General features: G+C 40.7%; 1 protein-coding gene across 1 annotated transcript; it reads right to left on the bottom strand.

Moving 5' to 3' along the window:
• Window positions 1–2,701: 2,701 nt before the first annotated feature.
• Window positions 2,702–24,934, bottom strand: ptp4a2b (protein tyrosine phosphatase 4A2b). Its single transcript, XM_034124816.1, has 7 exons — window positions 24,769–24,934; window positions 7,822–8,114; window positions 7,393–7,501; window positions 7,216–7,308; window positions 6,945–7,075; window positions 4,590–4,664; window positions 2,702–3,910 (listed from the first exon to the last, which is right to left on the bottom strand). Exons 2-7 carry the CDS (start codon window positions 7,824–7,826, stop codon window positions 3,799–3,801), a joined length of 525 nt encoding a protein of 174 aa, XP_033980707.1. The 5' UTR covers window positions 7,827–8,114; window positions 24,769–24,934; the 3' UTR covers window positions 2,702–3,798.
• Between the last annotated feature and the right edge of the window lie 533 nt (window positions 24,935–25,467).

Here is a 25,467-nt window from a genome sequence, read left to right as displayed (position 1 = left end):
TGATATATGGAAACTCTAGCAACTTAGTTAGCACTGTGTCAATGGCTTAGCAGTCCAACACAGTTTACACATTTAAACAGTCTTGTTTGATAAATACACAAATAACAATGCAAACTTACAGGTTGTATACCCAGATCTTCCCCTGCTCCAAACGGTCCAAACAAGCTGTGCATATCCGGCCTCAAACTGGGCAATGTTTTGGAAGCTTTCGTCTGTGAAATGCCGGTTCTTCGAACCTCTGGAGGAGGAACACGACGCTGCTGGTGTGGCCATAGCTCTTCGGGATTGGTCCATTTCGTTCCGGGTACCGCATGACATCAGGCGGTACCCGGAACTAAATGGAAGACTCAAATGGGCAGTGACGTATCTCCAACGAGGCGTTTTGGGGAGGTATTTTCTGTGTTAGAGTTTTACTCGCTACAGGGTGTACTTTGAGGGTTTTGACTCTGCACACCGTTTACATGCATAAAAACCTTCATAACACACAAGGGGACGGGTAATAACCGGAAAAGCATGACATGGGAGCTTTAAACTATTTCACAATAGATATTTCACATGACATCCTGAGTCATGTATCTACTGATCTGGCATAGTTACAGCACCACTAAGATCCTGTTAGCTGTCAGTGACAATCTGCAAGACTCTATGAAGTGCATCTGTTGTCTTTACTTTGACTAAACTGGCCCGACGACATTACCGTCATGGAACATAAGATGATGAATAATGCAATCTGTTTCTCAAGAAAAGTGAACAACCAAAACAAAGTCAACTGGAAAATGTAAGGCCAGGCGTATTCATTCTTGTTTGATAGACTGAATACGATCATAGGGTGGTGCCGATACAAGGAATACAGCTTCTCAACTGGAACAATGAATACAAAGTTACATTTAAATCAGAGGCTTTGGCTGTCATACATTTCACTGCAGATGACATCCGTGTTATTCAAAGCAGGATGTGCAGCACTGAACTGGTAAAACAAGCTCATTTGTTTGTGGTTCTGCTGCTTTGTTACAAGCAGTGACATAAACATATTAACGTCAGTGCTTATTCAGTCAAAAAGGCTGAACTTAATAGTCAAAAAGTTATTAATGTGCAAGTTTTCTTCTTTTAATTAAACTCTGTAAAGTCGTGGAATAATTAATAACAGTTAAATAAGTAGAATTACTTCAATAACAAATTACTGTTATGAATAAAAGTTCTGCATTAAAACACAAGGAAAGGCACAACAAAATAAGCATCAAGATACTTCAAAAGTGCTTATTAAGAATATCACATTTCTGAAATACATATTACAGAATTATAGTTATTGATGCGCTTATGTGTTCATTCCTTTGATATTGCAGCTGGTAAATGCTGGTAAAATCCAAAACCTGTATTCGTATAATTAATCTGAATCTAGAAATTAATTGTACATTCAATATGCAGTGGGAAAAAAAGTAGAATATTTGCCACTAAGATGTAGATGAAATAAAAACCAGCATAAAAATGAAATAACTGTGGGCGTAAATATAACAAGATAAGTGTGAGTGAGTACTATGTTGCTATACTGTTATTGTTTTGTGGGTTTTATTATGTTCTGTTGTTCTCACCTGAAAATAAAAATATATATATTGAAAGAGAAAACTGAAATACTTGAAGTAGGTCCAACTACCTTAAAATGTTATCCATGTACAATACTTGGGTACTGAGTTATTTTTCCACCAGTGTCTTAATTACTAGCTTAGGCTATGACAGGATGTGAGCAGCAGAGGGCGCACTCTCAATTGATTTGGGTATCAGCTGGTGTCGTGACTACCAGTTGAGATTGTGAGTCATTTCTCAGTCGCTGGGTGTCCTGAGCTTCAGCCTTCCGCGTGAGGCTGACTCACCCTCTGCTGGGGAGAGGGCATGTAGGCCAGGCTTTTGACAGACATGGACCATGAGCACACTGTCTGTGACACCAAGAGTGTGAGTAATGACCAAGTGCAACGTGCTGGCTCAATTTAAAAACAACAAGATTTGTAATAACGGGAAAAAAACTGTGCTTTGGACGAATTGGGACTATATCAGAACGAAATGGCTAAGACATCTGTAGCAGAGACAATATCAGCAGCAGAAATATGTTATCTTAAGTGTCAATGTTTTTGTTTTGCAATAACAAATGTATTTCTTTAAGAAAATACAAAAATATATGTTAATAATTTAGTTTTTGAGAGAAGGGGTGGGATTAAATAAGGGTAAACTTCTTCCCGCCCCTTTTCGGATGTGTAATTAAGTAGATCATTAGTTTATATATCATTTACAAGTCAGTAATATTTTTGTTTATCAATTTGACACTGCTTAAGTTTGTATTGTATAATAATTCTCAAGTTTAATTTCATTATTATAATTATTTTGTATTGTTTTACACATTCGAAAAGAAAAAAAATCGAATCAATGTGATTTCAAACTACATCGCATACCACAATATCATTTGTGGTATGCGGATGTGGAGGCGGCTCATTGGATAGTGTGTTGGACTTCGAATCAGGGGGTAGCAAGTTCGAGTCCCACTGCAGTCAGCATGTCGTTGTGTCCCTGGGCAAGACACTTCACCCTAAATTGCTCCTGTGGGGATTGTCCACAGTACTGAATGTATGCAAGTCGCTTTGGATAAAAGCGTCTAACAAATGACATGTAATGTAATAAATTTGACAACAAACATTCAACACAGAAAACAAGACAAACATTTGCTTTTTATTTCAATTTATTTATCTTTAAAGAACCAATACGAATTGGGGATGTTTTCAAAATGGGTACAATGATAAAAAACTGACCATTTTCATTCTTCTCCACCTTGTCTTTCAGATTGAATCTTAGGCTCTGTGTGTGTGTTTAAATATGCATATTTAGGGAAGTCCTATTGTAGCCCCGTAAAGGAGAACTCATGAGAGCAGGAAAAGTACCTGTTGTTGAGTTTTTTCCTGTTAAACTGAAGGTATGAAGTGTATGTGTATGCGGCAGGGTTTGGTGGGCTTATCTGAGGTGGACTGATTATTGCACTCCAACAAGATTTAAAAAAAAAGATGAAATAAAAGACATGGCTCTCAAAGGATAAAAAACAACAAAACTATTGGATAACAAAGTGTCCTTGCCCCTGCCAAACTCATAACTGCCACACATATCATATCTCGTGAATAAATATTGCAGACATATTCAAACTGAGTGAACCCCTAAAACTGAAAGTGACGTTAAGCAAGTGAAGGGAAAAAAGAAAACATTACTGCATTTTCTGGTGAACCTTTGAGTTTTTGTGCAAATAAAAATAACACCCCAATACCAAAAGATGGACAGTCACAATGTGTTCAAAGTTTAAAAATGTATTTTTCAAAAAGGTACATTAGTCAGGCCTAAAATATCAATAATTATGTGGAAATAAAAATCATTAAACATTTCACCTTGTTTTTTTTGTAAAAATAAAAATTCACAAAATGGAAAATGCTATTTCATGATTACAACTGAAACAAAAAATAAAAAAATAAAAAACAGGATGGACTCAAGTTGAAAAATTGTGGCCCGTGGTTGAACAGTGTAACCGGGAGGCGGGCCTTTCTGTGTGCTTTGACCTTCCATTCATTGGTTCGGCTGGTGGATCCCCAGATCTGGTTTCATTCATTCCATCACTCGCTAGCTCTCTGATCATTTAGCCATGACTCAGTGTTAACAAATCATCACAATAATTACTGATAGCACTCTCTTCATTTTTTTTTTTTTATTAATCTCCCCGTGTTGGGAGATTTCCCACATGATGCGCATAAGAAAGATGCACCGACAGAGAGCCTACTGCACGCAGCAGTTGTGGCTGTTGGTATCCTTGAACCGCAGACGCATTTTGGGTCTGTATTTCTCGAGGTAAAGAAGCTGTTTGGAGTTGAAGGCTCCACGTCTCTTCCTGTGGAAAGCAGAGGGAAAAGGGGAGGAATGAGATTAGGGTAATAATATCCACTATGGTTATTACTGTAATGATATGCATTATAATGAATGTGTTGCAAACCTACCTTTTATTTTTAGAATATATATTTTGTATAGAATATCATTTCAAGTATTATTCTATGTATAGGCAAATATACTTTCACTCTTTCTGACAGACAACACCACTGATATATTCTTAAAATGAGGGTTGGGTGACAGTGTAGACACTCTGACATTTCCTTAGATTAAGAGTTACTTAAAGGTTAGCTGAATTTATAATAAAGACTGGAAACAGAAGCAAACCGCTAGCTTTGCTCAGTCCAAAGGCAACACAATCCACCTGCCCGCCCGACTAACGCTCAATAATTAACATATTATATCATGTTTGTTTAATCTGTACAAATAAAGTAGTAAAAAGCTCACATTGCAATTTCTCTGGGGTCAATGTGCAATCATTCTGGGATGGGAGCAGTAACTTACTGGACTCTGCATCCAGATATGAAATGCATATCTGATTTAACTGTTTGATAATCTTAAATCAGATTTTAGCAATAAACCAGATTGATTTTTTTTTTTTTATTTATTCGGACACTACTGACTGATTTAAGACTCAACCTTTATTAAAACCGTGAAGCACAAAAGTAAAGGGGTGTACTTACTGCCTTATGAACTGCACAGCATCCTCATACTTCATCCCACTTTCAATGAGGGCTAAGGCCACCAAGACTGGAGCCCTGAGAGGTGAAGAAATCCAACGCACCCGTTCAAGGAGACAGCGAGAGAATCACAGAAAGAGAGAGGGAGAACAGAAGATTAAATGCCAAGGTCCACAGGGCTCCATAGTAATATGGTGGAGGGGCAGGGGGGGGGAGGTGGGGTGGGGGGGTTTAAACCTGGGAAAGAGGGCCTGGGAAATCAACAGGGGGTGCACAGGTTCAGTGTTGCCCTGCTGAGGCACGGTGCTCACACCCTGGGCCTCTTGCACACACAAAACTGTGATAAGTTACAGTAAGACAACCTTCCGCTTTCTCACCAGATGAGAACAAATAAATATAAAAAAACGTTCTAGTCCACTTGGAGGGTCAAAACTCAGTGCTGATAGGGCATTTCCTTCAAAAGGCTTTTCTCTCACACAATTCACAAGGGGTGGTGTGTGTGAGAAGGGAAGGGTTGGAAGGGAACGAGAGGAAAAAACGGTGCGATAGTGTGGAACGAGGGATGAGAATATTGTTGAAAAAAGGGACAAACAACAACAACAAGGCATGCTACTGCAGCCTCCCACACTGAAAGCACCCAAACGACTGGAGTAAACACAAGACGGGGAAGAAGAGATGAATTCAAAAAATGCCTGTCTGACCAACACCGGTAATTATAGAACCTCTGGAATGCCCCAGCGATGCACAATGCTGGAAGCCATTGAGGAACTTATTGACTTATTTTGCGCTTGCGGCCCGGAAAGACTCTTTCACACCGGTTCGCCCACGTCATGTGCTTCTGCCTTCTTTGTTTTCACACTTGTGTTGTTATTCGCTAGAACTTCTCGTCTGTAATTCACTGACACATTGGTCTGCGAGTATGATATCTGCACAGCCTCATGACCGACGGAAAGATAACATGGAAATGTCATTTCCTTTTATTTGCAGGTCCAGAGGCGACAGAATGTTATCATTTAGGATAGATAACTTAAACACCCGATTGCCTATTTGCATATCACTTGACAGGAGCAGGAAGAGCGTTTAGTGTACATTCATTACGAGACAGGAAAAACAGGGACAAGTGCAGCACGTCCAGTTTCACACCGAGCCAAGCCAGCAAAAGGGTGTGTGATGAATACTGAAGAAGCAACAAGTGATAATAAAGATGGAGAGTTGAAACGAGGACAATAACGGTATATTAGCAGAATAAGCAGACCTATGTATACTCTTGGAACCTTCATCGATTAGTTATTTGGTTTTGTGTGTTAACTGACTCTTACAGAGCACTATTAAAACCTCTGAAGAGTGGATTGTCACCACATTGAGAATAGCTGTTCCACCTTAAAACAGGGTAAGTCCACCTTAACTTAGCTGAAGCCATTGTTGTCACTAGCTTTTGGGAAAGACCCTTTTGACCTTTATCAGCAGGTTGTAAGCACGAAACAGGAAGTGGGCTCTTGGCCCTAAAAACACTTCTTATCTGGCCCCATTCGACTGCCTGTGAAGAAGCAATAACTAAATACGTCACACATACTGGCGCTGAGCAAACTGACAAGAACGCGACCACACACTTGTTTGAGGAAACACTAACCAGGCAGAGTGTGATGCGGTTTGTTTTTACCGTACTTTTAATGACCATCCATTCGCTGTTATTTCCCGTTTTGAAGACCAGCACACCGCCTCATACGTCTTCCTGTAGTCTTTATTATAGCAGCTATCGGGTGGAATCAGAACATGTGTGCAAAGTAGAATCATAATAAAAAATGTGCTGGTAAAATATGCCTGTAGAAAACGGCACATGATGGATCCGATTAGCTTCGGTTGCTATGCTCTCTCACCTGTCACCTGAGAAACTTTAATAACGGCGTTGTGATGCCAAAAAGCGTCAACTCAGAATGAAACACATTCACGGGGGATTATGCATGAGTTGCTTGTGCTGCCGTGAGTTAAAAGTAGACTTAAACTCCGGTGGACGAGCAGCTCTGCAGCGCCTGGTAAATGCAGCTGAACCACATTAATAAACAATGAACAACTGCACTCTGGGAAAGAGTATAACGTTGGAGGAGTCGTTTCTATAATTTGATCTGGCTTCGTATGATTTATAGCAACATGAGCATTGACCCGACGCAGTCTGCCATTGGTGTTGTTGTTGACGTAAACGGTGACGTCACAGCACACGTCAGGCTCTGGGCAGTGGAAACACAACTGGGGCTAAAAAGAAGAACCAGTTCGGATCCAGAAAAGCACGGAGCTAGAACGGGAACTGGTTTGGTGGGAAAGGGGTAATGAGTAAGCAAAGTAATGCAGCTGTCCACTCACCGGCCCAGTCCTGCCACACAGTGCACAGCGACGCAGCAGCCGGGCTCCTCTCTGAACTTGGTGTTGAGCAGCTTGAGCCAGTCGTCCACAATCTGGGTGGGCGGAGGAGCGCCATCATCAAAGGGCCAGTCCTATGGGAGCGAGAAGAAGACAGTAAGATAAATAGGATAAACATACAATAAGAAAGGCTGCTAGAAATATATATATGTGTATATATGTGTATATATGTATGTATGTATGTATGTATGTGTGTGTGTGTGTCAATTCTTACAATGACCTGAATCCCCTCCTTCTCCACTGGAGTCTTATCGTAGGTGGCATCACAAACTCTCACCAGTGTGTTCACATCACAGTTCTTCAAGTCCTGGAATACATCAAACAGAGAGGATGTTAAACACAGGACTAGCAAACAAACTGAAGACCGATAGTAGCACAGGTGTGTTCATACCTCGGTGAACTTGTTGAGTGTGGCGTTGGTGGGGTTGTGAGTGATGAGGAACCTCATGGCCTCATGGTTAATCTCGACTGCAGCGGGGCGGTTCATGTTGGCGAGACGGCTTTAAAAACAATTACAATAAAAATACTCTTACAAAACGAAAGCGACTTTTGGCTCAGAAGTCAGCAAAGACTGCTAGGAGAATTGTGAATTCCTAAAAAGGGCAGAATAAATAAAAATGACAACACGTGGTGGAGAATGGGTCACGAGGACAACAGGTGTTCAACTATGGGATGATGCACACAGAAAAGGGTAACAAAACGGATAGACTAGTCCACAGTACTCCAGGATGTGAAAAATGAATATATACAAAGCCGGGAAAAAATGTAATGAAAAAGAAAAAGATGGAGAGACTATCCAGGAGTCATCCAATCAGTTTACCCCATTCAGGAGAGCTGTTTGTGATTGGCTGTTCGAGGAGAAAGCAGAGAGCAAAGACTTGTCGTATTGGTTGGGGCAGGGCAGGGCAGTCGGGCCAAGGACTACGCGGTATCCCAGAGGGACTTTGGATTAGACAGCAGTTCCTAGTATGCTGGAAATCAGGGGGGTTTCTGGGTAGCGTAGTCCCTTGGGGGGCGGCCGATTCACTTCTCCACGGAGGTGAGGTGCTGTGCCTGGCAGAATTCCCCGCTCACACACGCCATATAGGTATGGCTCAAGTCGACACAGAAAACCTGCCAAAAGAAAACACAACGTTAAACACCTGAACTAAGAACATCCATAACATTTCACCTGAGGCGTGTGGCGCAGTGGATAGAGCCTTGGTGTTTGGACCAGGGGGTCACAGGTTCAAACCCCACTGCAGTCAGCATGTCGTTGTGTCCCTGAGCAAGACATTGAGTATGTAAGTCGCTTTGGATAAAAGCGTCTAACAAGTGACATGTAATGTAATGTTTGCAACTTACACATTATGTATCACTTGTATATCGACTCATATGGCACTACTTCTATTCCATTGTATTGTATTTACTTGCACCATTTTATCTGTTTTATTGTGTCGCACTGTTGGAGGAGCCTGGGAACTAAGATTTTCATCGACATCACTACACTGTAGCTATGTACGAATGACAATAAAAGCCTTGAATCCTTGAAGAAGAAAAAAACATGATAGTGATGACATCAAACACACCTGCTAGTGACATAGAGAAATGCAATAATTGTTTGATTTTAATAACCAGTGTTGTATTTTGGCAGCTGAATATGCAAAACTGAGTGAACAATATTCAACAATACCATCGCTTCATCATCAATTCATGCTCACCTAATTGGAAGACAGTGAAAAAAATCTTCTCAAGTATACATGGAGATACTTTACACAAAACAGAAAATAGTTAACTCGCAATATAATTTAGAAATTATGCGATATACTTTTCTTAGCCTTACACCAACCTCGAGCTGGACAGTATATGAATATCCTGATATAAGGCCAGATATTGTTTCAGATTTTGGATATCTTAATATTGCATAAGTGTTGTCTATTCTACACCGCCCAGCCCTAGCCACACCTTTCACAACATAAAACTGATTTCACAATCCTTTGTGACATTTTATATTTGTTCATAACAAACGGAAACATAATATCTCCTGTAGCATGTTTTAAAGAAAAATGGTAGAAGAATGCTGCATCTTAAAATTAATCCGACATGTGATTTTCAAGTCCAGAAACTCAAGAAAAGGCACCATGATGGTCTGTCCACCTTTTAGCCTTAGTTGTTCACCTTTGGATTACATCACCGCTTTCAATTTAACACCTGTCTGTCACCAAAATGGAAACTAATAATATGCTCAGTATGGAGTGCACACACACACACACACACACCCACCCACACACACGTAGGGCGTCTTACAGCACAGGTAATGTCTGGTTTGTAACAAGCCAGAGAGGGAGCAGTCAGTCAAACTGTGCCAAGTCCTTGACAGTCTAAACCCAGCCGCCACAAACTGGCTGGAGCCGTCTCAGAGCAACAGGGGGGGGGATAGGGGGGAAAGCAGAGTAGAGGGAAATTGGATGACGAGAGCCTGCTATCACTGCACTGACTGCTCTCTCACACACACACACAAGTGGTGGGTGGGAAGCGGAGAGAAAGGGCTTGGACTTCAGCACCGTGCCACAGGCAGTAGTCACAAGGTGAGGATTGCAGGGTGGGCAAAGCTTCAAGCAGGGCGAACTTTTCAGTCCCACGCTCTTTCTTTTCACCTTCTTGAGACAAGAATCTGCGTCTGATTTCCTCTCGCTTGCTCAGGGTATTTAACCTAACTGTAAGAAAGAATAGACCATTTTTTATTGAGTCTATAACCCCACCTGCTTGATTTTCAGTATGTTTTTCTAAAAAGACCCGGTTAAGGACTAGCCATCGAATTGTTAGCAACCAAGGCCACTGTTCAACACTCTTTTTTTCTCTTACTCACTCTACCCCACCTGAACTTTTGAAAGAACATCCATAACATTCATCTGGCTGCAACTTACTAATTATTTATCTAATATATCATATTCCAATCACTTTTACAATTATTTTTGTATTTACTTGTACAATTTTTTCGGTTTTTCTTTTTTATTGTGTACCCTAACCCTAACCACTGTTGGTGGAGCCTGTGACCTAAGATGTTCATCGACACTGTAGCTATGTACACATGACAAACAAAAGCCTTGAACCTTGAACCGATCCTCAGTTAAATGCCAAGTACAGAGCCTCTGTCGTGTGGATGCATCAACCATAAATGTCTTTTCCCCCCCCCTCAGTCTTTTATACTTGGCAACACTCAGAAAACAGCCTTGATTTTTCTTGCATGATGGCCAAGATCCTCCGTGACGTCTTAATTACCGCCTCGGAGCGGCACCGAACACAATGTGGCATTACGGCATGCAGACAACTGAAGCTGGGGAAAAAAAGGGTAACCGGATGTTAAAAGGCTTGTCTGCTTCTAATCCTCCAGAAAGGCGAGGGTGAACCTGACTGTGGAAAGGGGAGTAGACAGTAAAGAGAGACTGAAACATGGAGGGGGAAAACTGAAGAAAAAAGAGCTAGCAGACACACCAAGGACACCACAATGACAGCTTATGCTAAAAGATGAAAAGCAGCTGGTTTGTGGATGGTTGCCCAGATGCACCAAGTGACTTCATACAGTCTGCGCTTAAAATGCATTCAAAAGGAGCGTTGCGTTGCAAGATGGCTATTTTAAAGATCACACAGGTATAAACGGAGACATGAAAAAAAGTCAACGCTTCATTAACCATACATAAAAAAAGCAGATTGGTTAAGTTGCGTTACTTATTTTTCAATCTAGTGTAGACAACTAAAAGCTTTGTCTAAGTGCCGAGTGAGCTTGTCAATAGAGAAGTGGGTAAACTGTGGTAATACCAGATCTGCGCTGCCTGGGACACACATGCAAATCACTCTGACATTTGCAAACTGGTTCTGCAGATACGCACTGCACAGATGCAGGAAGAACAAAACAAACACACACTGTTTGTTGAAGAAAACACATGGGGTTTCACCACACAGGAAACAATGTGCAGTGTATACAAATGCCATACATGTTGTACACCGAGCCTCCTTCAGCTCAGTTGAACATGGATTGGAGATATGCAGTTTTACTTTAGATGAACAATCTAGAAAAAAGCATACAGTAATTTGTAGCTGCAACTGATATTTACATTTATTATAGACCAGTCTTCCCATATTATAAAGGTTAATCAGTGTGTCCTTATGTCCAAAAGTACTTTGAAGGATGCAGTTTCCTTAAGTAACTATGTTTTAGCCGGCCTTCTTTTTGCACACACTAACTAACTATCATACTTAAATGATTCAGGGTTCCTGCAGGTTTCACCAACTCAAATGTAAGACTTTTTAAGACCACTTTGAATAGAATTTAAGACCTATTTCACGGCAAGAAAGTATGATGTATGCATGTTCAACATAAGAACGATGACTGAACATAACAGCACACTGAACTGTGTTAGACAAAAAGTGTGTGTGTGTGCGTGCGTGCGTGTGTGACGAGAGCTATAGTCAGAGCTCTGCTGTCTTTAGCTACGGTATTTAGCGTCCACAGCACCTCCGCTTTTAGGGTTGACGTAGACTCAAGCGTCACCCGGAGGTCCCCCGGTGTTGTTGCGGGAGTAGCTGCACTAGCTAACGCTACATTAGCAAAACAAACGCTAATTTTGTCTTCAAACACATTCCCCTCCACTCGTTTCAACCAAGCACTACATTTGATTTAGTGCTTGGCAAATACAGTTGAATTTACACTTCCTCATATTTATTTGTAAGTAGATTCGAAGGGGCCGGGGGAAACAAAACAAAAGTTAATGATTACTGGTTCCATGTTGATTTATTTCAATACAAATTGTTGGGGGAACTGAAAGGCTATTACCGTACTGGTTACTTTTCAGCCCGGACATTTCCCCCAAAACACATTAAGATGCGATCGCAAGTTGCAACACAGAAGTACCTTTCAAATCCGATCATTTTTAAGACCTTCTAAATCATATTTAAGACCTTTCTTATTTATTTTTTGTAATCATATTTAAGACCTTTTTAAGGCCTTAAATTCTGATTATCAAATGTAAGACTTTTTAAAGACCCCGCGGGAACCCTGTGATTAACAAAAGGGTCATATTTCATCCAAACTAATGATTTCTTCTCTACAGTCATTGTATTGATTGTCTTGGCAAAGCTACAAATCGCGTTCAGTGACCCCGGAGAAAGAACAGAAGGAGAGAGCAGGAAGAGTACTTGCTGATAAGGGCTGCGATATCTTAGGACAGAAAAGGACACAAAAACCTAAAAACAGGTGATACAGTCTCTAAAGACTGGGAATCAGGGCATGGGTATCCTGCAAGCGCTAACTCGTCACTTTTGGGTGATTCAACAGTCTTTTCTAGCAAAGCATTAAACCTGTCAGGTTTTAAAAAATGAATGATGTAACACCTGTTTAAATGTTACGTGATTTGAAAATATAGGGCAACTGCTCCTTATCGTTGTCATACAGTAGCAGATTATATGACTTAATATTTTCAATTGACAGCTCATAATATCAGCCATAGATAGGAAGACTGTGGACGTTGTAAAGTTATTGCAGCTACAGTGCAAGGAGTCAACTGCTACAGTGGGAGTCCTAATTGAAAGCCTTCCACATTGTTAAGGATTTCACTGCCATGGGACTCTATAATTGGAGAGCGAAGGCAGCTCTTCCCGACACCCGATAGCCGTCAGGTGGCCAATCCTCATCATTTGCGTACCACCACAGCTTTAAAACATACACTATGTACCAGTGGCGAACCGTGTCTATCACAACTGGACCTTCTGTAGACACACACAGAAAAATATCTGATTGGTTGCTTCTTTTTTTTTTAACACAAAACCACTGAAATGCGTCGTGCATGGACCGAGAAGGACAAACAAATCAACCATCATTTTATTTATATAATTAAATCGATTTTTTGGTTTGTTTTATCCGAGTGTTCCAGGGTATTCTCTGAATACCTTGAAGGCCCTGACGGTTCGCCACTGCTATGTACACAGTGGAGATAGTCACAAGCTGGCTGGGGCAATACATTTGCCACAAGGGCGAGGGGGTCATTCTAAAATTAGCAAGGAAAACACACGCACAAGTAAATGAGCCCAAATGTCTGGATGGGATATACAGACTGGTGGTAAAACAGACTTTTACACAAAATGTGGAATGTCTGAGTCTAAGTTCTTACACCCTTGTGAGAGCTGTTAGTATGACATGCAGCCCTGTGTGTTGCTCTGAGGTTAAGTCTCACTGCTGTTTTGACTGGAGGCAGACCAGGCATGACCAGACTGTACTGCCTTGAAGCAGCTGGAGGGCTTCTCCGCTGTGTGGGAGCGACATGGACGGCACGAGAAAGATAAAGGCACTGACACTCTTGGCCCACATACCCACCTGCTTGCTACACTCATTGCACCCACTTCTCCTTTCCGACAACTTTGTAGAAGGGTATAAACACAAATGCATAACAACAAGGTGAAAGGGAAGTAGTGTGTTCTCATTTCAAATGTCCAAATAAAGCCTTACGATCTGTAAGTCGCACGAGTGGGAAACTATTGACAGCCACAATCAAACCAACAGTCAATCAGTGGGAATAAAAACGAGGCCAAATGTTACATTCCTGTGGCCTCTTTGAATACCATAAAAAAGATACACTTGAAATGTCAAGGAGGTAATAGTTACATAAGGAAAGCTGGTAAGATGTGAAGAAAAATCATCAAGACGACACAACAATGGACACGCCAAATTAAACAAGTAGTTATGACAGCAAATAAAAAAAAGTGAAGTTTTGAGCTTGGCGGGGAATATGGCAGAGATAAAACAGAGGATCACACCTTCCCAGTAGTCCAGCTGGTTCATTTCAGTGACGTCAATTAAGTTGATAGGATGGGTGGGAGATTCTTGAATTGGAGCAGTTTTTCAACCCAACTTTGTGCTCATACGAACCACGCAAAGTAGAGATAAAGAGAGCACTCATTCATCTCAAATGAGTGCTGGGAAACGAAGAGAAAAAGCAACAGCTGGCAGACCTCAATGACAGTGAAAAGCTAAACAGAGGAAAAGCTCTACTGACAGACATATTTCGACTTTAAGGGTGTTTTTCACACAGTTATTTTTCTGGACGTAGTGTTTTTTTTGCAGAAGTTGTATTCGGTGAAGTGTGAAAGTTGGTGTCAAACTTGAGTGTGTGTCAGAAAAGCCATAACTTGTCCACTTCAAAACGGTAATGGGGGTCACCTACATAGGGATGGGTATCGTTAAGGTTTTAACGGTACTACTACTTTTATCGATACCGCTTATCGATCCGGTCTTTTAACGGTACTTTTGGAGAAATAAACAAGGTAAACTAATCAGTGTTTCCAATACCTACGATATAAACACCTTGAATTTCATATATATATATATATATATAGCACCAAATTGCAACTAATCTATATCTACTGTCACTTTTCATATTGAACATGTGCTCTTTTATTAAATATGAAATGTTTTTGACCCTAAGAAACACTGATGCATTAATCAATAACAATAATCCACAGCTCCTCTCTCTGCTCCAGAGGATTACAAATATATATATCCCAATGCCACCCCCCAGTACCGATAAAAAGACCGATAACGTCGGAGCTTAACGGTACCACGGTCTTTAATAATTCAGCCCTGGGGCCCGTTTAATACCGGGGCTCCGTACCCATCCCTACACCTACAGTTAGCTCCGCATCTTCAAAGTCAAGGACGACCGCTGCACACACAAGCTGATTAGTATGCTTGGTTGAAAATGTCATACTATAGTTGTTCGACCTACAATACACCATCATCCTTTAGGAAATCACTCTTCTATTGCAATGATCACGGAATTGCGATTACCTCGGTGTGATGCAATGCCTTAAAACTGCATAACATCTCGACAACGACTCTTTACATGGAATTGCATTATCAAAACAGCTGTCGCAGTTACCAAATTTGGCAAGCCAGACGCAGGAAGTGGTTTGGGACCGCTACAACCTCTACGTTTTCATGTTTCTTTCCTTTTTCACCCAGCATGCAACAAGGTCACGCTAATCATCTGATCTGGGCTATGCGCTTCATGTCTGCCACTTTTTTCTGTTGAATCCGTTTCAACTTTGGGTTAAACACCAATTACGACAAGCCAAACTGTATCATCCTACATGTACAAGTACTGTGCGACCCTTTTGATTATCAGGGACAGGATATGCATCAACGGTATGTTTAGTTCGTCCTTTAAGGTTTCAATCCATCAGAGACGCAGAATGCATACCTAGCAACATCACTGCTTCTGTGTTTTGCATTTAACAACAAACAAGTGTTTAGCTTAATATATCATTGTATAAGCACGGGAGAAATTCCTTCCCCGAAACAAAAACAATTTATGCAATGTTACATACAAAGGCAGGACTTGTTCCCCTTTTGCATGTCAGCTGAGACTAAGTAACAATATTTAACCTTTAGATGTTCACATGTTTGACGTAGTTTGAAAGAGAGCCAACCTTCAGTTATAGCTCCCAAACAAATGTTGCTTTAAAGTTCTTGGGCCTTAAAAGACTGAAAATGATCTTAATGTAACATTGTACGCCCTTAGTGCATCACAGAAATGAGAGAATTAACGTCATGCTCAAAGAGGACGAGAGTGTGCTATGGACTCTCGGGACACAGTCCAAGACTGACGGGGCCCGTCAATGCGGAGTTTGGTGACAGGTCAACACACCATTCAGAAAACAGTACACACATAAAGGAAATAGTGTGCACCACCCTCCCTGGCCATCAGTCATGTTTGAAAAAACACAAAAAGACAAACCGACGTGCAAGCAAAAAAGCAAACACACACACAGAACTACAAAGAACTACACTAGTTAAGCTACTAATCTTTTTTTCTGAGCCTCACGAGTTTATCTAGTGTAACAAGCAATAACTAAATCTCCAGGCATGCTGGGACAGGAAGGCACTGAGAGATAGAGGCTATGAGCGAAACTCCCAAAACAGATCCGAAACTTTTGCTGTGCCTCCTATGAGCAGAACACCCCCGGGGTTTGCAAACAGGAGCGTCAAGCTGAAAGTGATATTGAAGTCGGTAGATTATGTGTGGCCTCATGCTTTGTTGACTGAATTCTGATAACATGACCTCCCATTGCTTTCTGAGAATGTAACGGAGTGAAAGTCCTTTCTAAGAACAGCACCTGCCATGAGGGTAGGGTAGGGAAGGGTTCGTGATGTGAAGGTTAATTGCAATTGCGTGGACCCTAACCCTAACACCAAACCACAACAACAACAGACTCCAGGATGCCATTTATACACAAAGAGCTGGATTTTTGTGTACAGAGACTGGAGTCAGCCGGGTTGAGTTTCCTCTTTTTAACATTTAACAGAAAGTTGTATTCACATGAGGTTTGAGAATATGGGCTTTCTGTCTTACTAAGCTTGTAAATGGCATCACCCAAGCTGCTTAGTTCCTGGATCCTAGATATTGATTTCAAAATTTGATCGCATATAAACTCAAGTATGGTAAGTAGTACTATCTTGGCTAAATTGTACTTGAAATAATTTCAGACTTCACCAAATAAATATAAAAATGTATATCCAAATAGTTTTTTTCCAGCTGCTGACTCCCAAAAATTCCCAGAAACTTCTCTATAACTTAATCGCACAAATGTATGCTATTTTATGTTATCTATTCGACTTCTCTAAAACACATCACATGATTTATTCTTGAAGAGGCCATTGTTGAAAAATTTACATTTCTAAAAAAGATTACAAAAATGTAACATTTGAAAAAGAAATTGATCAAATGTTACCATGTAATCTAGAAAATTACCCGTCTCTTCCAAGGTTTAAGGAAAATCCTCCATTAAATTGCTTAATGAACAAATTTGAAAGTCAAATTTAGTAACTTCATCTCCAGGTTTAAATATCTTGTGCAGCGACTCTTAATTTGTGCAGTATCACACCACGGCAGCATTATTATGTTTATGTATGAATGGAGTAACAAAAAGCAGCACAGCAAAGATCTGTGAATATGAGTAATAATAAAAGGCTCCTTGTCCTTTGGACCGAGTTGCCTAATCAGAGATTTATGATTGGGACATGAATCACAACTAGTCATGTCTGTGTTTACCTGCCTAAGACAGCCAGACTCAGGGTTGTCTCGGTTTAAAATATAAAACGTGTGTCTTTCCCAGCTGGATTACCACAGACCCCTGAGATGTACAGGCTCCCCACTTTGGGAAGGAAATGGATTTGAAAGAAAACCACAGGACAAGATGTCTCTAAGGCAGGGGTGTCCAAACTACTGCCCGGGGGCCAAATGCGGCCCGCAGGCCATTTAGAATCGGCCCTCAGCAAATAAAAAAATGTATAATGAAATATGGCCCACAAATTAAACTTGTGCTTTTCTTATATTGTACTTCTTAAATATATATGTAAAAATATATTACACAGTAGTATTCATGTGTTAATCAGCTAGGGGTGCATACCGGTTCCCGGTATTACCGAAATACCGGTTACTGGCGGCTACGGTATACCGTACCGAAATCAGATCCGGTTTTCGATACTTTTTCACGCCCAAACCGCCAGCCAATCAGATCGCGCGTCTTGCAACGGCTTCGGTGATTGGCTTGATTGCCAAACAATGCCCTTCATCTTCCTCCCGAACGTCTGAGCCTTTCGGTTAGCTTTCGTTTTTTCATTAGCTCGATGTCGGCACGAAAATCTAAAGTGTGGCTGCATATGACTGCCTGTCTGAAAGGTGGGGTCTGCACTGCAAGAAGTTTATATCTGGGAAAGGCGGCAACACATCCAACCTGTCAAAATATTTGCTCCTGTCACATAAAATCAGAGTACAGGAATGTACAGTCTTCAAGCCTGTGTTGTCAAACGTGTTTTTCGTGTTTGTTCAGTACTAAAAGGTCGAAGTCCCACAATTATGAATTTTAATATTCATTTGACATGTTAACTATATCATAAAGCGCTTCAATTTTTCCCTTATGCAACATGAAAGTATCACGATATGCATCGGTCGAGTATCGGTTTCATTCAGTGGTATCGGTATCGTAAAAAAGTCAACGATATGCATCCCTATAATCAGCCCACTTTAAAAAATCAATTCAGTCAATTCATTTTGAAAACATTTTCTAACATATCTTAGTTGATAAAAAAAAAAAAGCCCAATGACTTATTTACACAACAAGCTTGAAATAGACCCTTCCTATTTCATCTTATTATAATCACTCTGATGCTTCTGTTTTAAGGAATGAGCTGCCAACAAGATAAATGAAACCCTATAGAGAGCTGCGATGTAGGCTGTTTTTTTCTTACAGCATATTCATGTATCAAGCCTAATTTACCTACATTTCGCTAAGTTATAAGGCAATATACCTCTATAAGTGGCCCAGCCCTTCGTATATTTTTCTGTATGTGGCCCTCTGTGAAAAAAGTTTGGACACCTCTGCTCTAAGGAGAAAGAAAGCAAATGTCCTTCCAAAGCACAAAAAGGTGATAAGCGAGGCACAAACTAAAAGGGTACAAAGATCTTGTAAGGTCATCAAAATGAAACCGAAATGGCAAAACGAAGATATCTTTCAAATCTTTATTAAGACTTTCCATTTAAACTAGCTGGTAAAGAAAACAAAACACCCCTCCTGTTGTATGTGGGTGGACTGTGTTGATCAAGCCTAGAAATAGATTGGGGGTCCAGACACTCTGAATGCCACCCTCCAACCAAACAGACCTCAAAGCTGCCTACAAGTCAGATTCTTCAAGCCATGGCAGACCTCTTAAAAAAGGGTTTAAAGATTCACACGCTTTGTTAAAAAAAAATGGCAAATGTCTGTAGAGAGGGCATGCGAGGATAGAAGCATCAGAAGTTAACGGTACTGACAAAGGGCTTAGTACCAGTGTGCTCACTGACAGAAAAGGAATGCTGGATGAGACTTTATATAAGAATACTGCTGTAGGGCAAAATTGGTGGTGTACTTCCCATGTTTACTAGTTCCATTTTTTTTTAACAAGTATTTTGTTACACAACATTTTCAAAACAGGAGCCTTATTTAGAAAACACAACAATTAAAGCCAACGTCTTAACATAAGAAGTAAAAAAAGGTTGAAAATAGCGTAAAAGCTATGATATAACATGATGCCCTGACGAGGATAGCTTCAACCCTGAGGTACTGATGCAAAGCTTTTAGGTTGACAGGCTTAAATATTTATATGCTTTTAGGTTTACAGGCAGTTTAAATGATAGATCGCTTGCCTGAGAATGACTCGTGATTATTTTGCTCTGTAAAACAAACAATTAAAAAGACAGTCCACTTGTTTTCATGTTACGTATCATACATTGACAGTGGCCGTTCATTTCCGAGACACCATTTGGTAAGACAGTGATCAGTGAAGACACTGCTTTGCAGGCAACACAGTAACTAGGCATAAGTCAATGCTTTGCAATAATATATTGCAGTTTCAAGCAACAGCGTTTTCAAAATAATTGTGCATCATGCATATATACAAATTGTCCTTTTTAGGCTACATACTGGCTCAAAGGAACAGACAATAATGCATGCGTCATGGCATGGGGAAGAGCTCAACTGCTGTTGCTATTCTTTTTTTTAACACTTCTGCAACATTTAAATTAGTCTAAAAACATGCCATCTGCTTATAACACAAAGACCTGTTCTGCGGTTTGTCAGAGCCGAGACAGAAAAAACATTTCTTCATGACAGAAACTGTGAAGTCCTTCTTGTTTATATCCACTCATCTCCAACTGTAATCTTCATCTGTATTAGCTTGGTATATAATGTTGATGCAAATAGGTGTGCGCCTTAGGTACATTTGCTTTGTCATTTAATGCTTCTGACGCTGTATCAAGCCTTATATATTAACCATTCGTGATCCATATTTCTATCAAATTGAGAAAAATCTAAATGATACGTGTAAAAAGATTATGATGGCAGTTGCCCATCTAAGTGTTGTTATCATTTTTCGTTGATAAGCATCCTCATTATGTCCCGTATTCAGCACAACAGGTTGCATCTCTCTGCTCCCGGAGGACAGGATCTAATCTTCCCGCAGAGTGCTTGTTGCTCGCGCTGCGTGTGTCCGTGTAAACGTGCTGGAGAGGAAAGGGGGGGGGGGGGGGGGAATATGTATCCTCCTTATTACCATGGACAGACGAACACCCCGCGCGCACGTACTCGCGCATGGCAAAGCCCACTTATCACAGTGCTTTGTAGCCTCTGAGTGAGCACAGATAAACAGTGTGACGATCAAAGGCCTCTGATAGCGCTTAGGGGGGGAGGCAAAGACTGATCCGTCTCTGGAAAGGACTGAAAGAGACCTGCGCTCAATACCTTGGAAATGGGAATGACAAGAGGAAAACATAACCAAAAAAAGGCTGTTCTGTTGTTGAAGCTTAGTAGCACTTTTAATCACACTTCTCAACAAATTAAACACCTGACTGATAGACTGATGACATAGGGCAACTATTTAAAGAGACAGGAGAAAAACGTACCAACTGTGATATACCGCTGAATGGGATTTCATGCAATGCCTAAATAATTAATCTAGCATAAAACTATGTGTACATTCAGGATTACTTATTAAATATAATTGAGACATTCCTGGTTAGAGCCCTAAATGATTGAAACGTTAACCTGTGTCAGTCCAGTGGTTTGAATATTTACCTAATGTTATAATGGATCACTAAAGCTTGGTTAAAAACTCATCCGTTCAGAACATCCATGGATATGATGCTGCAATAAAGTTTAAAGTAAGTCAGCCGACAGGGGAAAGTTCTCCATTATTTTGTGTTTAATGAGATACTATCATTCTATAGAAATGTGTACAAAGAAATATAGATTGTATTATTTGAAGCTGCAACCACCCAAAGAAAGGATAGTTACCTTTCGTTCAAATTCTCATCTGGTATATAGGTTTAGTGACATTATTCAGCCATCTATAAGCTCCTTTGTTACATTATACGCTAGTCACAATCGACTCCAGATAAAAACATCTGTGTCTAGGCAGACATTTGTCACAGCAGTGATACACACCTCCACCTGTTTGCCAACACACTAAAGCATGAACAGTGAGTACTAAAGCTGGCAGAAGAAATTAGCAGGTGTAGCAAAGATCTGCACAACAATAATTCAGATGACTCAATGTGAATACAAGGCGTGTCCTCCCAGTTAAATAACTGACGGACACTTTCTGGGGCGATAAACCAGTTATATAGAGACTAAAGGTATGCGTGTGTCTGGATTGTGACGTTGTCTTGTTATTTAGATGTCAGAAATATATACCAGAGTCAATGTAGGACACAATGATGATTGAAATAACAGTAATTAGTCACAACTAATCATAGTGATTTTCTAATCTAAAATAGAAATAAGTTTGATTACAGGAGGCCCGACACTCGACAAAGAGAAAGTCTGCTCACATTTTCCCCGAGAGGGGCAGAGTCCCACTGTGGCATCCATTCTTCTGACATTTGGAAACGAAGTTGGCCCTGTGACAGCGGCATCGAGGGATGCCTGTTGCCATACCAACGATTATCTCAGCAGTAGCAACAAGTGCTCCTGGTGGGAATTGTGGTGTCCCTTATGAAGAAATCAGAGAAGAGCAATGGTGCTCTCTTTAAATATGCACAGAGCAAAGATGGAGAAGCAGTAGGGGGGTGCAGCCCATAAGCACTGATCTAGAACCGTATTAACATATCAAGTCCAACTTCCTTACCCTGTGATCTTAAAATCAGATTTAAGTACAACATATTTTTTCCCCGCGATTATAGCCACAATGAATTAGTTTGAAGTCGTGTTGTGAGAGGTAGTCAACGATTTATAAGCTGCTTAAGGAAATGGAGAAAAAGCCATGCTCCAGTGACAAGCATAACAGTGCCTAGGCAATAGAAAAAACACAGTAAGCTTGTTTAGGTGTAATAACCAAGCATTCTCTAGACTACAGTTGCTTCAAACCTAGAACCCTTTCTAGATCAAGGTGAGCAACAACATACACATACAAACAACAGCTCTAATAACAATAACAACATGCTTTACAATAGCATGTTTTGGCATTGACAGTGTTTTCCCCTGCTATGAGCAGCTGTAACTAGACATGGACACTGTAAACACAAATAACAAAGGAGGATCCTATTCCTACCTGTTGCTATAGCTTCAAAAGGCAGCCTTGCACAGCAGCATCTAGAAGTCAGAGGTGTCAGTCTGTCAGGCACTGCTATAGAGCCACTGCCTTTGCTTCATCCCAGCGCTGTGGCAACAACAGTAAACGAACATCGTGCCGAGTAGGGCATGATTAACCAACAAACAGGATAAGAAACACACAAGGTACCCATGGCTACTAATGCATAATTATATATGGCTTTTCACTAAACGGCTGAAAATGTGAAGGGAACAAAAGTATGGGCATCTAAACCTGGCTTTCCACTTTGGGATGATTTCAACACAACAACGGTGCTCTGGAGCCAAGGATCTTAGCAAGCTAACACATAGTAAAACCAAAGCTTGTGTTCCATTCTCAACACTACCAGACACCCGGGGGCATAACTCGATTTTAAATTGGCCAAATCTGTTAAGCCAGCCACTGTGGAACGGGCCTCTTCAACCCTACCTTTCAACACTCACAGCCACCCTGTGGCTAGATGGGCCGACTGCCAGCAGGCCACAACATAGGTGCTCTTCTCCCCCAGTAACCTCCTCTGTAAATTGGTGTCATGTTACTGTACACTGGGCTCACCTTTCTCAGTTACGGTAACCAAGGCTGAGAACTTCCCCACTTGTCACATTGCCTTTCTTCATGCTGCCTGTAGACAACGCAACCACCAGTCTGTTGGTGTGAAAATGTCATGCAAGCACTCAGCTAGATTTAGAACCGATACAAGAGATTCAGTCTTTATGCACACAAAATGAAACAAGCAGAACACTGCTGGCAAAATGAAGATATTTCTTTCTCAAAGTCCAACAACGATGCCGCAAAATGAAGGTTAGGATTGCCTTTGCATAGCTTACAAATGTGCACAACAATGAGATAAAGGGAGTTTAACTTGAAGTGTGGTATCCCATGAATGTGCACTGAGCTATTTCTAGATTGGACTGTCAATTATCTTTACCATAAAGCAGGTCACAAGTATGAGTGACCTACTTCCACAATAAAATGTGAATAGAGAATAAAGACTTAGTGATACTGCATAAAAGTTGGAAAAAAACATTTTCATGAAGAATGTCTTTGTTATTGTTGCTGGCATTACACAAGTGGTGCAGTTATTGGAATTGAACTCTTATATAGTAATTATAACAGGAATATCATGTTACTTCTACCCTAATTGCTATGCCCTCAGTTTGTTTTGAAGAGTGATGGCATTGCACGGATCATATCTTCTATATTATCTGCAGGCAAATTGGGTCACCTTGCACTGACTCATAGGCAGGAATGTAATTAGCTTACCTGTTACACCAGTTACTCATTGACTCATCCACCCATGTTGTTAGGAGTGTTCAAAGCTATGCATTTGTATCAGCCACCCACTAGAATGTATTACAGAGCAGAGACTGAAACCATAGGAAGGTCATAAATTGAAAACTGAGAGGCATGGGAATGTGCTGCGGCCTTTAGTGTCACAGCTGCTCTAGTCAACTTCCTCCCCAAGTGCATTTCCTCATTTCACTTCATCCAACAAAGCTAAATGGCGGGGTGCCTTAAAAAAAACCCAGACAATGCTAAAATAGATACTCACAAAACCTCAATGCTAGCTATATTTTTGACATGAAAGGCTGGCGAATAAACGGAGTAAAACCCGGCTAGTTAACAATAAAGACAGCAGTTTGACAATATCCAAGACACGATTAAATAGACCGGATATATCGATTGTCGAGAACTTAATTGTGTTATTAATATGCAAGCCTGACATATGGCTTCAATAATGAGTCAACCATGCTCTGGGTCAAGATCTGTCACAAAGGGCGGAAGGCAGTTAGCTCAGCCGCCATCTATACCTCTGGCCAAGCTTCTCACTACTACCGACGTCTGTCGAGTCCACTACAAAACACCAAAAGAAGCACAAAAAAACACTGGAAATCACAACAGCTGGTTATATTTTACACATCTTTAAAAAGGTGCTGCTGTCGTCAATGCCAAGACAGTAGTTAAAACCAAAACATCGTTAATGTTAAGCTGGATGTTTATGAGAAAAGCTACCTTTACTGATACCAATAGCTCATTGTGCTGCTATGGGTAACATTAGCCCTTATTTAATAAAATTGCGGACGACGTTCAGTGTAGACAACATGGCAAAATACATATAATGTGTCGTTTTTCAAATGATAACCAAGTGGTACCACAATAATACTGCTAGTCAAATTTATGAAGATGTGTCTTATTGTTATTCTAGGAAATAGCCATAGCCTTGCTAGCATGCTAACGAAGCTATATTGGTTAGCATGTTAGCTCATCTCCGTCACTTTGCTTTTCCCAGCAGCGTTTGAGGAGAGAAGACAGAGATACGACTCGCTATTCTAGAGATAACATACTTGAGGAAGGGAAAAATAATGAAATGAATACACTTTGGCACAATGTTTATCAGTGTAATGGTGCGTAGACAATATTTTCAGCGAGCTAACGTGGCTACACTCCGTCTTATCATACATGCAACTTACTTTAGCTCCCTTGTGTTGTGCTAATCATCTCAACAATATGTAGCCCAACTTCTACCCTCCTGCGGATCTGTGTAGCTGCGATCATATCAGAGACAAGTTCAAACGGGTCAGTAATAGTTATTTAGGTTTATTAGGTACTTACAAAGAGCAGGTTGAACATTGAAATCCCGTGACTACCCCGGAGAAAGTGGAGGGAGTGTAGAAAAACGCTGCTAGGTCGCCTATTTGTTCCTCTTCAATGTGGCAGCTTGAATTCTCGTCGGAGGTCGGGAACTGTTGTTGGGGAGGAGCCTCCTCAGTCAGCCACACCTTCAGGGACCGTCGGAAATATTACGAGGAAGCCCAAGTAAATGGCAAGTCAACACAGTGTGAAAACAACTGGGACCAGAGTTGTTTGTATTATTAAAACCGCGGCCCTACATCGAGGTGCAGATGTGTGTGCACAAGTCATGTATTTATCTTTAAAAACAACAACAACAACGAATAAACACATTTGTTTGTCTTCTTCAGAGCTGTGTTTAAGATTGTATTTCATGTTTAAAGAGTAGGACTAAACATACATGCTAGTACTGGAGAAGAGGTTTGCGTCATTGTGTGCTCTGAAGTGAAGCATAAAAGCTGCAATCATTTTTAAGTGGCCTACCTGCCAACATGTGCATGACATGTGTTTGACATGCAAGCTTCTCTATTTGCTTTACTGTTGTAACCCTGTATGTATACAGTCTATGGTTGTATCACAATGTGTGTCAATTACTTTACTTTACAACAGCAGTTATTTATATTTACAAGAACACGTGTGTGCAAGTCAAGTCGCCAAGTTCTCAGGCTGGATGTACGAGTT

The sequence above is a fragment of the Trematomus bernacchii genome, unplaced genomic scaffold (assembly GCF_902827165.1).
Source record: "Trematomus bernacchii unplaced genomic scaffold, fTreBer1.1, whole genome shotgun sequence".
Taxonomy (NCBI): Eukaryota; Metazoa; Chordata; class Actinopteri; order Perciformes; family Nototheniidae; genus Trematomus; species Trematomus bernacchii.
This window is presented reverse-complemented; position numbering and strand designations above follow the sequence as displayed.